Source organism: Rattus norvegicus, chromosome 6 (assembly GCF_036323735.1).
Source record: "Rattus norvegicus strain BN/NHsdMcwi chromosome 6, GRCr8, whole genome shotgun sequence".
Taxonomy (NCBI): Eukaryota; Metazoa; Chordata; class Mammalia; order Rodentia; family Muridae; genus Rattus; species Rattus norvegicus.
The window spans coordinates 125,358,830-125,372,195 of NC_086024.1; the positions used below are offsets into that span (position 1 = coordinate 125,358,830).

At 47.3% G+C, this 13,366-nt stretch overlaps 1 protein-coding gene across 9 annotated transcripts in view; it reads right to left on the reverse strand.

The window, feature by feature from the left end:
• The window catches only part of Ttc7b (tetratricopeptide repeat domain 7B), a 211,833-nt gene that overhangs the window by 41,819 nt on the left and 156,648 nt on the right, over positions 1-13,366 (reverse strand). For 4 of the 9 annotated variants that reach the window (XM_039112520.2, XM_063262125.1, XM_063262126.1 and 1 more), the window contains 4 exons: positions 13,112-13,228; positions 7,311-7,361; positions 5,795-5,892; positions 1,818-1,979 (listed from right to left, as the gene is read on the reverse strand). In XM_039112520.2, coding sequence (XP_038968448.1) covers positions 1,818-1,979; positions 5,795-5,892; positions 7,311-7,361; positions 13,112-13,228 — 428 coding nt within the window. The remainder of the gene's footprint in view (positions 1-1,817; positions 1,980-5,794; positions 5,893-7,310; positions 7,362-13,111; positions 13,229-13,366) is intronic. The other 5 variants (XM_039112527.2, XM_063262123.1, NM_001108719.3 and 2 more) reach the window with 3 other exon arrangements.

Here is a 13,366-nt window from a genome sequence, read left to right on the forward strand (position 1 = left end):
GGTGCTGAAGTCGGTGCAAACAGTGGGCAATGGAACACATAACATTATTCTAGAACCACCGGGTCTCCTTTAAGATAATGAACTCAACAAATGCCAATATAAGAGAAAAAAAATTTTTTCCTCGAAAAAAATTGAAGTTGGCAATTGCCCCTAGGCTCTGTATTAAGAGAAAATGCTGGTCTGAGGTAGATAAAAAGTTAATATAAACAGTTTATAAATATCAACTTTATCTTCCTTTTCATAGAACTGGGCTGCCATAAAAGCAAAGCTTGGACTATGACATATGCAGATGAGCGAGGTCAAGGGTCACTGTTGGTGTGACTGTGCCTCTGGTTGACCTTTGATCCTGACCTGTATGGAAGCTTACGTAACAGTACCAGCCACCCTAAAGAGCACACCAGACAGAGTGGTTCCTCCTGGCAGCAGCCTGTTATGGGCTTTTGTTCAGCATGTAACAGCATTTGGAACAAAGATGAGCCCATATAAATCACAGATGCAGATGAAATCTGCCGGCACGGCTGGCAGGAGGCACATTAAATAATGGAGGGAGGAAAGCCAGCACGGCTCTCTCGGTGAGCACCATATTTAGGTCCCTTTCAAGGACTTCACCAACCAGTGTGCTTCAGTTTAATATGGGGATTAAAAAAAAAAAAAACAAAAAACAACTGCCTGAGTCCTGGTACTTCCTGAAGTAGACTTTCAAAATTTCTGTATTATTTAGAATCAAGATTAGGCAAAGGTGCTATTCAGTGACTCCACACTTTTGTGACAGAAACCCTGCCTTTGCAAGTAAAAACCAGTTTCCAACACATTTCTCAAATGTGCTCTGTAACCTGCTGGCACTGGCTTCGGAGTGGAAGGTTCTGCAGCAGAGCTCTAAGAGCCTCCCATTCAGTGTTGACAGGCAAGTGAATGTCATCTCACGGCTCTCACTGTTACATGAGGTTGGAATTAATTAACTTCCAATTGAAATGCAGACATTTTAGGATTGTTTGCAAAATATTATAGCTTGCTTGTTCTTGTGTGTGTGTGCCTATGCGTGTGTGAGAGGGTTCACATGTGTGTAAGTTCATGTGCGTGTGTTTGTGGGGGGCAGAGATAACCTTAGGTGAGATGTCTATTTTGGTCTTGTTTTCAGGCAGGGTCTCACTAAGTAGCTCTGGTTGACCCAGAACTTGCTACACAGACCAGGCTGGCTTCAAACTCAACAAAGGTTTGCTTGCCTCTGCCTCCCAAGGATTCAAGGCGTGTGCTGCCACACCCTGCCTGCTTACCTTACTTTTTAAGGCAGTCTTCCTGGTTTGGAACTCACCAAATAGGGGGGCCAGCTAGCCAGCCTCAGCAGTCTGCTGTCTGTCCCTCGGCAGTCTGCTGTCTGTCCCTCCAGCACTGGGTTACAGCTGCAGTGCTGTTCCCTGCTTTTAAGGTGGGAACCAAATGTAGGTGTCCTTGCTTGTGTCTCAAGCCCTTTGTCAGCAGAGCCATCTCCTCAGCCCTTACCTCTGTGGTAGGAATCCTCCTTTCATGCCTTTGTGTGTGCTCCAGGGAAGGTTGGAAGGGCCCAGGACCCAGAAGCCTTTGCTCTGGTTCCCAAGTCCAAGTCCTTTACTTCCCAGGGGAGGTTAGAGTGCGGCCGCTGTCTGCGGTCTTAGCTTTCCTGCTGCTCGCAATAGTTTTGGATTTTCAAATAAGCAAGATCCTTCCCTGACACATGGACAGGGTTTCCTAGCCAGCTTATCAGTTGGAAGATTATCAGAAAATAATACAAAAGGCAAATAGAGGGGGTTCTAAGAAGGAAGGAAAAAAACCACATTTACAGAGTGAAGGTTCCCGGTGGGGACCTGGGTCACTTAATGAATGAGCAGCAGGGGGCCACACAAAGATGTCAGGTTTGGGATGAGAATGAAGAGGAGAAGACACAAACAGGTGGAGAGGAGATTCGGTTCTTGAGATAGAAGAGGAGGAGGAGGAGTCTGACACTAAAAAGTGAAAGAGAAAAAAAAGAATGAAAGCAAAAAAAAACAAAAAAAAAAAACAAAAAAAAAAAAACCAAAAAACCAAAACCAAACAAACCTTTAGAAGCACAAAGAAAAAACTAGCTTTTAATATACTCACATAAGCTGCAAAAAAAAAAAAAAAAATGAGGTCATGTAATAAGTCACTCCTCTCTTGAATAGGATACAAGTGCTTTTCAAAGAAAACCAATCTGTTTTCCACCGGTTATTTAATTGCTCTGCAACATCATGGAGTAAAAATAACTGTGGTTTACCTGGGCACAGATTCAGCAGTTTGCGCCCCTGAAAATAACCCATCTCTAACCTGCAGCAGACACACTTCTCTTCTTAGTCCACAGATTTGTTTTTTCTAAGAAGCACGTATACAACTTCACTTGAAAACTCAAGTTTCCCAAGGTGCGGTGGGCCGAGCACAATGGCATGTCCCATGGTCCCAGTGTGGTGGTGATGGAACTGATGGAACGTTAAACTGTTTGGGTGGTCTCCTGCTATGTGCACTGGCTGGCCCTTTGGAAAGAAAGCTTCGGCCTCAGGCCTGACAGCTGCAGGGGATGAGGTGAAGAAAAGACCACCACAGCTGCAACCGGAAACCTCCCCAAAGTGCATCAGACTGTCAGTGAAACACTGTTTTGCTTTGGATTGGTGTCTGGTGATACTCAGCAATGATTAAAGATGAGCCCCCTTACCCCACAGCCTGTTTTGAAGGCAAAAGAAAGGAAAATGATCCCCTCTCCCTCCCTTTATTTCAGGAACTACTGACTTATTCCAAAAGAAAGATAATGACTCATAGCTTCAAAACTGTCACTCACTGATTCCTGCTTCTCACTGGCTGGAACCTACTAGGGGGAGAAGTGAGGCCAGGGGACAACAGAAGCAATGTCATATTCTGTAATGGGGCCTTCGTAGTACCTGTCTGCTTAATAAAACTTAATCAGGGTTTATGCTTTATACTTTTAAAAATTCTTACCATATATATTACATATATACACGAACACATAACTTAGTGATGTAGAATTCATTATATTAGAATCTCTATTCTGATACATTTAAATTCTAGAGAAAAACCAAATGTACACCAAGATGACCTACAGCTTCTCAAGAGCCTGTGTGCAGTGGGGGCTTTTGGCCCTGGGCCCCAGAGTGGCAGGACCAAGGCAATGGAAAGTTGCTATGGCTTTATCTGAGACCTTGTTCTGATGTCAGCACTGTGTGATTTTCCTGTGTCAGATGCCCTGGGGTTTAGGAAAATCAGCATCCAGCATGGCTCTTGGTGAAAACATACTGCCACCTGTCAGCTCGGTTCTCCCTGACAGAACCTGAGCCTAGAGCCACTCCTGCTACACCACGGCTGGGTTGAGCTTCCTTTTCTCTTCTGCTCTGCAGCCCGGTCTTTACTAAATGAGCAAGGCTGCAGTGGCTGTGCAAAATTAGCCGACCGCTGCCAGCATCGCATGAGCCAAAAGCTGCAGCAAGGGAAGAGCAATGCCTGAGGTAGTGTGGCTGAGTGAGAATCCCCCGTGGAAAGCACGGGTCTGGGAGCTCCTCAGTTCTGAGACAGAATGAGGGCACTGTCGAGGGATGTGTGGGAAGCGACGATCAGGACTGTAGAGTGCACAGCGGTGCCTGCTCCTGGTAGGGGTGTGCTCATTCCGAAGGGTAGACAGAAAGCTGCTGAAGACACAGCATTCGGGAAGAAGGGGGTACTGACAGAGGCAAGTCATGGAGCCCCCGTTTCTCCACCATACATCATTACTGTGACTGAATGGGAAGTTGTGCTTTCTCTTGAATTCAAAATGAGAGGAACGGATCAAATCCATGGGCAGCTGAGGTAGATGGACTCCAAAGGTATGAGTCTACGGTAACTGTGCCCCCAGATACCTCACAAGGAACCAAAGAAAATTGGCTTTTATTAATCAATAAGGAGGCATTGTTTCCACTTCTAGGTAAAGCATCCTATGTCTTCTGACTTTCACTGTCATTTCAGAGTGTTTTATGCTCAATGAGATTTCCCTTGAGCAGGCCTCCTAGCTCCCTGATCCCTGGTCTATTATAAAGGATGCTGTGTAAATAGCCCTGATTCACACAGCAGGTAAGAAAAGGGGTCTTGTGGGCTCACTTACACTGTGAAATGGCCAATCTGTGGCTGACGTCTGGGAGGGGTGGGCTCCACTGCTGTTTGGTTGGGACAATAAGGGTCAGAAGCCCAAACTGCAGATACTTGGATTTCCTTGGAATAAGGGATCAGCCACACGAGAGGCAGGATGGAGAGGGGAGCAGAACAGTGGGTGGTCATTGTAACCAGAGCCACGTAGTCCACCTGGACAACATGGCACCTGAGGTCTACCCTGCAGAGGGCATCCCTGACAGCCGCAGGGCAGCAAGAAAAGGGTCTCACTCCTTTCCTGCAGCTCTCCCTTAATGATAAACAGCATTCGTTCATGTCTGGGGACCTCACGAGAGAAATAAGATCCACGCCAGCCGAAATGGAAGAGGTTGAGATTGACCATGCTGTTCTCGTGGGACACTGAGGAAGAGGCCAGGGGCTGATGTCCCTCAGCGGCCACAGCAGCTCTTTGGAATCAGCTGGAATTTGAGCAAAAGTCCCAGCCTCACCTCATTTTGTCTAGAGCTCCCACAGCCTGACCTTTCCTTTCTACGAGGGCCTGAAAAGCCTGGTGGGAGGACAAAGCAGGGCTAGGCCTTGGCATTGTGTCCACCCACAAATGCTGAGCAACCTGGGGTGAGCTACTCCCAGAGCTGCCGGTGAGCAGTACCTGCTGGCCTGGTTAAACTCTCCAGCCACAGCTTGTGTCCTTTCTTGTAACCAGCAGTCACCGGAACGGGAGGGCCCGGGGGCTTTGGGTGGAACATCCTAGGCTGATTTTGAATCTGGCGAAAGGGAGCTTTGGCAGGAATGAGTCAGGAGAAGCTATGAGACGCACTCCTACCAGCCCTCTGGGTAGATTTTCCAGAGGATAGGTCCAGGGTTGGGGATGTGTCACGAGGACAGGGAAGTGACCCTGAGGCTGCTCTAAAGTCAGCTCATAAAGGAGGAAGTGAACCACACAAGACTAAGGCTTCCAGCGTCCCTTGTCAGGGGTTGGGGGAAAGTGGCAGAGCGGGTTCTAATGGAGTCCTAGAACTACCTCTAAGCTGGAAGCTGAGTGAATTTCATTATGTCTTGTGGGTCTGTGGGGTCCCCAGATTGTCTGTGATGACCCAGCATTACTGCTGAACTGTTTGTTTGCAGCTGTGAAGATTAGGGGAGGTGAGCTTGCTTCCCTGCATCCACGGAGCTGTGGCCACGTGAACACGAGCACCCCACCCCCGAGGTCTTTCCCAGCCGAGTAGAAATGCTTGCTCAGCGGCAGTAAAGTGCCATGGGCCACCACACGAGGACAGTAGAACTAGCAGTTCAGAAGCCCCTGTCACCCAACAGGTTCTCCTACTGGAAGCATGTGTGTTTATGTATGCAACTGATTAGAACTCAGAATGGCTGATTTCAACAAGGGCAGAAGCCTATGGGAGGCTGAGAAGAGAGGAAACCTGTCACACACAGAAGCCACCAAACTGTAGGGAAAATAGATTTAAGGGTCTATCTGGGCTCAGGATAGCACTTTCCTCACTGTGAGCCAACACTGAAAAACGAGACTGAAGGGGTGCATCTCAGTTAACCCCTCTCACCCTCCACCCTTCTCCTGGGGTCTGTCAATCTCAAATACCAACCCAGCACCTGATCCCACCTTCTGCTCGCCACCCCTCTGGCCTTTGATTCTCACCTGTCTCAGGATCGCTGAAGTCTGGCAAAGTGATTGTGTTAAGCTGTCGTCTGTCAGCGATGGTTCTATCTAAGAGGCTGCTCCCACGTCCAGAGTCACTGCAAAACACATTGTAAATGTCAGTCACTTGAAAGACAAGGTGAGGCCGGCACAGAGTGCAGAAGCCCAGGGATATCTGTGTGTGTCTGGACATTCTCATCGGTCCACGCCTGAATGTCCTGTGCCCAGGGCTTCAGGGATGTATATCCAAACACAGCTTCCAGGGTGCCCACAGATCCTTGCTGCTTTTACTCTTTTGTCATTATGAGAGGCAACAGCAGACCGGGCTGGTGGGACGGGTACCACGGGTACTGCACTTGCTGCCTATGCCTCACATGTGACTTTGATCCCCACAACCAATGGTGGAAGGAGAGAAGCAACTCCTGAAAATTGACTCTGACCAGCACGGGTGGGCTGAGGTGTGTCTGTACCTGCACACACTTGCAATCTTGTACTGCACACAGGAAGGGAGGGAGAGAGGGAGGGAGGGAGGGAGGGAGGGAGGAAGGGAGGAAGGAAGGGAGGGAGGAGAAGGGAATTCTTCTAGTCAGTTTCTTTGTCCTCTCAACAAGGAGAGAATGGTTGGCTTTCAGTGCCTTGAAGCTTTGGAAGGAATTTACCCAGCCCCAAATGCACTACCTTCTAAGATGTCTTTACCAACCACAGCAGGGCTATGGACTCTGTGGCAGGAGGAGAATTACCCAGAACGTTCCCAGAACTGAACAGTGCAAAGGCTTCATCCAGAGCAAGTATACTAGAGCGCCCAGGACAATCACTTCTCAAATCTTCTACAGCTCTCAGGGCAGCTGAGGGATTTGAGGTTTCCGGAGTGATCAGTCATGAACTTGGGTGTGTCCCCAGATGAATCTGAAGTCCCTTACATAGATAACATTCCCGCTTACTACATGAGGAAAGGACAGTGTGGAGCCCTTCAGTGAAAGTCACAGGGGAGCTAGGGCTGTAGCCCTCCGGCTCTCCCGGCTTCAAAGGCTGGCTACAGGGAACTTGGTGGAAACACTGCAGGTTGTGGTGCCTGCCTCCAGACAGCTACCCCACCAGCTTCCTGCACTGCCCATCCTTCTGACTACCTTTTCTCCAGACGCCTTGGTCTACAAGGCGTCACTAATTGTCACTGGCACGTGGATGCAGTGGGGAACACTGTGGGCTGAACAGGGGTGAAGCAGTTAGAGGACTTAGACCATACAGATCCCAAATCTATGAAATAGGTAGAAATTATTATCATTATTCCTATTGTGGTAATGTCTGGGGGTCTAGGGTTTTTTTCTAATACATTTGAAACTACAATTTCAAGGAACACAGTTTCCTTCCTGTGTGCAGCTGCTGCTGTTTGTAAGTGGCAAACAAGATTCCTTATGAACCTTAACCCAGTGTACAGGCTACAATTTCCGTGTCCAGATAGAGAAACACAGGAAGCTGAGGAAAGCCCGCTCACTGCAGACTGTCAGCCTGCATTTACCGTATCATCCATACCGACTGGCTGGAAGCGGCACTGTTAATTATCTCCACACTGAGAAACAAAAAAAAAAAATCTCCCTCAGTAGAAACAAGGCAAAAATCCTGAGCAAATAATCATACAACACGCACTGAATGTTTCTAATACTGCTCTGTCCCTGTAGTGTTCTTAATGTAAACAACCACAAAGGGTTAGTGATCTGAACACTGCAACGGCTCCCCATCCAGGCGGCTTTCGGAGCTTTGTCTCCATTCTGGAGACTCCAAAGGGAAGACCTGCCTGGGCGCTCCTGGACCACACTGGAGTGTGGTCAGCTGCAGTGTTGCAGGATTCCACCTTGCCGAGTTTCAGAGCATGAGCTTGGCTGCCACGTGTGATGTTTGAAAGGACCCATAAGCTGGGGTCCTGGAGCCTGGACGGGGATCTGGGCTCTTACTTAGTGTCTACCAGTCATGAGTTACTTTGAGAAAGAATTGTACCTGGGTGACTTTTCTGGCCAGATGACAGAAGGAAAGATTATCCTCCTACACAGAACGGGGTAACAATTGAAAGAGTGTACAGATAGAGCATTCAAGTTAAGACCTCCAGGCACATGCTAAGGGTCAGAAACACAGTTCCCTTTAAACACTTGTCTTGATCACTATGCTTGGTGAGTTCCCAGAGACAGCTTACCTCTGGCTTTCAGGTGCAACTGTGGGAGATGTGGGAATCTAAGGGCTTCCCCTTTCAAACATTAGAAATCAATTGCAACCATAATCGATAATAATAATAATAATAATAATAATAATAATAATAATAATAATAATGACCCAAGACCCATCTCCTTCCATTAGCAGAGCAACTACATATGGGTCTATCCTGTTTGCCTTCCATCGCTTCTTTAAAAACAGCATACAAGCAACCATGTATCATTTTTTTTTTTTTGGTTCTTTTTTTCCGGAGCTGGGGACCCAACCCAGGGCCTTGTGCTTCCTAGGTAAGCGCTCTACCACTGAGCTAAATCCCCAGCCCCGCAACCATGTATCATTCAAAGATGATTGGGATACTTTTCTTCCATATGGGATATTTTCTTTCTATATTCATCCCTCTCTCCGACTTAGATGTCACTTCCCTCCCTCTACTTGGTCACCTCTCATGAACTATTTACTGCTGCACCTCTTCTCTTCTCAGCCTGGCCCTCAGGCTGTCAGAAAATCTCCCAAGGGAGATGGCAGGAAGGATAGGAAACCGTCAGTGGGGCTAAGAGGTAACTTCAGGAGAGGAAATCAGGAAGCTGGAAATGTCTACATACATATGTGTGCACCTCCAGGAATCACCACTCCCTGTTACAACTGAGAATTCAGAGTGTACGTAGTAAACGCTGGTTACAACTGTAGTTTCTCTTAGAGACTCTTCCTGCCTTCCACAGCTGCAGAGGCTAAGCAAAAGAGACAAGGTAGTGGTGGTGATGGACCAGGAGTCAAAATGCTGGAGTTCCTATTACGGACTTGCCTCTTTCCAGCTCCTAGGATATTGTGTGACTCATGAGTGTACTTCATCTAAGAGAGGGCTGCAGACAGAAACCTCTACAGAGGCTGAAAGGAGAGGTGTGGGTCGGTTTGGCTATGCTTCCTTCCTCCCTATGGGATGCTAATGTATATTTGTGCCACTATGGCTGGGAGTTGTTATCTGCTTTTTGATTTGGATTTCATAGGGGGTACCAGTTAAGAGATGTCCTTGACTTCCAGAACAGACTTTGAACCTTGGACTTTTAAACAGCGTTGAGACTGTGATAGACTATGGGACTTTTGAAGCTGGACTTTATGCATTTTTTATTTTTTGCATTAAGATATGGTTACAAGCCTGTGGGGGTCAGGGAGTAGAATATGTGGTAGTTTAAATAAGATTGGCTTTCAGAGGCTCACACTTGGTCATTACAGAATGGCACTACTTGAGAGGGATCAAGAGGTGTGGTCTTGTTGGAGTAGGCATGCCCTTAATGGAAGAAGTGTTCCACAGGAGCTGGGCTTTGAGGTTTCAAAAGCCCAAACCAGGTGCTGAGGTCTCTCTTCCTGCTACCTGTAGATCTGGATGCAGAACTCTCTGCTAGCACCATGTCTACCTGCATGCTGCCATGCTCCCTGCTGGGATAACTCTTAAACTGTAAGCCAGCCCCAATTAAATGAGTTCTTTTATAAGAATTGCTGTGGTCACGGTGGCTCTTCGCAGCAGTAGAACCCTGACTAAGACAGAAGCCCTACTTGTGTCTAGCCTCTGAGGTCTGGGTCCTAATCACACAGCTCTCATTGTGTCTGAACCTCACATTCTACAGCAGTAAGAACAGTGGGATCCAACATGGCACCACTTGCCCATTCATTCAGCTCTTCTGAAGGCAGAAGGAGAACACGTTCTATAAAGTAAAAAAGGCCCTACCCAAATGCTGGCGATCATTAGGAACCTAAAGTAAAGAAAACATGTGATGGCATGTGTCAGCATCACATGCTGTTTGTTATTAAGTGATTGACATAGGGGGTGAGGAAGAAAACAAGTTTCTTCCAATCATGAGGATGTCAGTTTAAGGCTAACGATAGAGAAGGTTCAGTGGCCGTGATCAGAGGTGGGAAAGAAGTGACTGACAATTTAAAAAGAAGAAAAGAAACTGGCTGTCATCAACAGAAGCAGGATGCTGTCATGGAGAGCTTTGGTGTCAGACAGCCTCCTGTTTGATGGTAACTCCACTCATATCAGAGTTGGACAACTTGGGTATGTTACATAGTCTCCTTTAGCTTCAACTTTACTTCCTCCAGAGTAGGAGTAACAGCAGTTATCTTGCAAAGCTGATACAGGGACTGAAGCCAATACCCGATGGCCCAGTTTGGTGCTGGCACAGGGAGATTCTCAGGAAAGTAATCACTGCCATTCCTGGCTGAAATGCTGTGATTTGGAATGCTAGGAGCGCATGGGGACCTCTCTGGTGAGAGTCTGGTCAGATTCATGCTGTTCTCAGTGGCCAGGTCATTACGGAAGAAGAACTGAGGGGTTTTATTCTTTACCAAGGGAGAGAAGACAGAACAAGTCAGATCCCTATCCTAAAAGCAGGGAAGAACTCAGACCCAGGATAAGGGACTCTGAAACAGCAGCACTTCCCCAAATGTACACTGGAGAGAACGTCCACCCACTGCTCTGAGCAGAGACTATGTCCTCTGAGCGCGGTGGAGCCGACCCTATTGGTACAAGTTGTCCAAGGCACAGCTCAGCAGCCCTCGTCTACTGTGATTTCCCTCAAGCAAAAGCGAAGATGGGAAGAGCTGCTGAGAACATAGCCAGCGGCTGCTCTCAAGTTGGCCACCTCAGTCCGGCCAGTGTCTTCTTCCACTTCCATTCAGTGCCCTGAGGGCCTGTGCCGAGCCTCTGGATGATGTGCAAGGCTCGGGGAAGAGGGAACCCAGATGAAGCAAAGGGGCCACAACTAAGCACACGGAGGCAAGGACAGTAGAGTCAGGCGGTTGGCATAGATCTACCCTCTGGACTGACTCCAACTGCTCCGTTTTCAGTAAAGTATGTTTCTCCCATTCCTTTTACCATGACTCTGTTGGTAAAGAGCCTGGAGGCTGTTGGTCTATGCTATATATCTGGGGGCTTTGAAGTGTGCAGACTGTAGTGCTGGCCCGGTTAGTGCCTGCCTGCTGCATCCCCTAGCTGGGGTCACTTCTCACCCCAGCCGCCCAAGCATGTCTAAATCTGTGCAATGGTAAAGGCTTCGGAGAAACGTTTATTTATATCCTGAGAGAAAGAAGTTGAAACAGACAGACAGGGAGCTCTGAAAATGGCCTCCACCCCACCCCCAGTGCTTTGGGAGGGGTCATCTCCACCCCAGGGCAGGGACATCCTGCTCTGTCCCTAAAAGATCTTTCAAGGAAAGAAGAAGACGGCCACAGGCATTTGGTTCGGTATTTTTAAAGGCTTTCCAATCCTGCTTTTTTTTCCTCTCTGCACATTCAATATTCTTGGTTGCTAAGTGGGAGGAAATGTGGGGAGGTGGGAGAGGTGTGGAGAACGGAGGGAAGTTGGCAAAGAGAAAGCTGATGGTTTATTTTCTCCCTTCTAGAGGGGGTACAGGCAAAAGATGGGCTCCAGCACGGAGGCAGGGCCTGCTGCAGGCTAGGTTACAGGCAAAGACTCCCAAAGCCTGATGCTATTGATGGGCTGGGAGAGGGGCCTTCGGGGGAGACTGAGATCGGCATTTCCCATTTTTGCTTATGATACAGATAAGTAAGATTGTTTTAAGTAAAAATGATTTTTATTTTCAGATCAAACTGTGACAGGGAAAATGTGAGATTCAGCACTGCTTATCCTACGCCAAGAGGAACAGAAAGAACATGGCACAGCATGAAGGGGGCTACTACATCCCAGAAATCCTGTAAGAACTGTGAGTGGAGCTGGCTTACCCAGCCGCAGCCCCCACACCTCCACATTGCTCTGCCATAGCTGAGTCACTGCTATCTGATGTCAGGTCACTGGGGCACCCCCGCTTCCACAGGCCCAGAGTTTGGACACTTGCTTCGTCGCAGGCAAAAGCCTTTTTGATTTGTTCGTTTGTTGAAACAGGGTCTCTCTGTAGCATAGGCTAGTCTAGAACCCATTATGTAGCCTAATTTGGCCTTGGACTTTCAGCAATCCTCCTGTCTAGTCTTCATTAGATTTGAAATGACAGCGTGAGCCACATTTTGTTCAACTGAAGACATTTTTGTTAAAAAAAAAAAAATCAAAATGTCCATTTCCCACTGCCACAGCCCAGTTCCCAGACACCTCTCCTCTGTGTAGGTTTCTGCAGACCATGGCCACCAGTGTACTCAGCTGCCTCCTACACTCTTGGTACCACTGAATGACAGGCACCTTGTTTGCCTCCTGACTCTTCAGAGCATACCCTCAGTCATCCATACACCTTGCCATGAATTTAAAAAAAATCCATGAATATTTGAGTTGTAGGAAGTCACTTGAATTATTGGATAACAGTTGGCTAAATTACTTTGGCACTGTGCCCCAGACTTGGGGCAAATGGATTATGGGGTGTTTGTTGGTGACCTGCTGTAGGTTGACTGGCTGTTCTTCCCTGGATCTGCTGACCCAGAAGGGTACCATTTTGACTTTCTGTTATCTAAGGTACTATACAGTTCTGAAGGGGCAGAAGGAGATAACCTGTAGAAAACCATTAAGACCAATAAATTTTATCTGTGGGGATACAACTGATTTCTACCCTGTGGAAAAGACAGCCCCATAAAATCCAGCCCATCCTCTTATAGCATACTATTTTTCATTTATTTGTAAATCCATTTTAGCATTTCTGCTTATACACATGTTACAAATCCTCTTTGAATGGACTGTAACCTGTACTGGCTTCTTTACAAGTGAGTGAGGTAAATACAATCTTTAATATGTGTTGATTTTATATTCATATGAGTCATGATTTTAACTTCTTCAAAGTTATTTTTAACTGTGTTCATCGCGACTTCCCTTCTTAATCAGATGTGACCTGCTAGCAACACGTATCCCTTTAATATTACTGTAGGAAACTCGTTTGGACTGTGCCACTGGCCAATTTCTAGAAAGATGCTAAGACTCATCATTAGAGCTGGGAGGAGAGGAGAAGAAAAGAAACCCATGAGTTAGAGGCTTCATCAGTCCTGGGGACGTGTAAAGCTCTATCATTCTTATTTTGTGGAGAACTGGGGCACGGGGGAGTGATAGATTCATGCACATAGAAGGCTCTGATTTGCAGACAGCCATGCAAACATGACACAAAACAGGCACCACTGGCCTCTTACCTGGGATTGGTAAGGTTGTAGCAGGATTTCCATATCTGTAACATGTGCTTACAGGTGAGCAGTGCCTCATCCGGGCCCCGGCAGAGCGACTCCAGCTTCACTTTGGAAAACAGCAGTCTACAGTGGAGACAGGAGAAAGCACACAGCTCAGGCCAGAGGCCTACCTCTCAGATTAGATATGTGGCTCGGCTTGTGGCAGGGGCAACTGCACTCAGTTTTTATTGTAAATAGATTTTTTTCTCTACAATATATTCT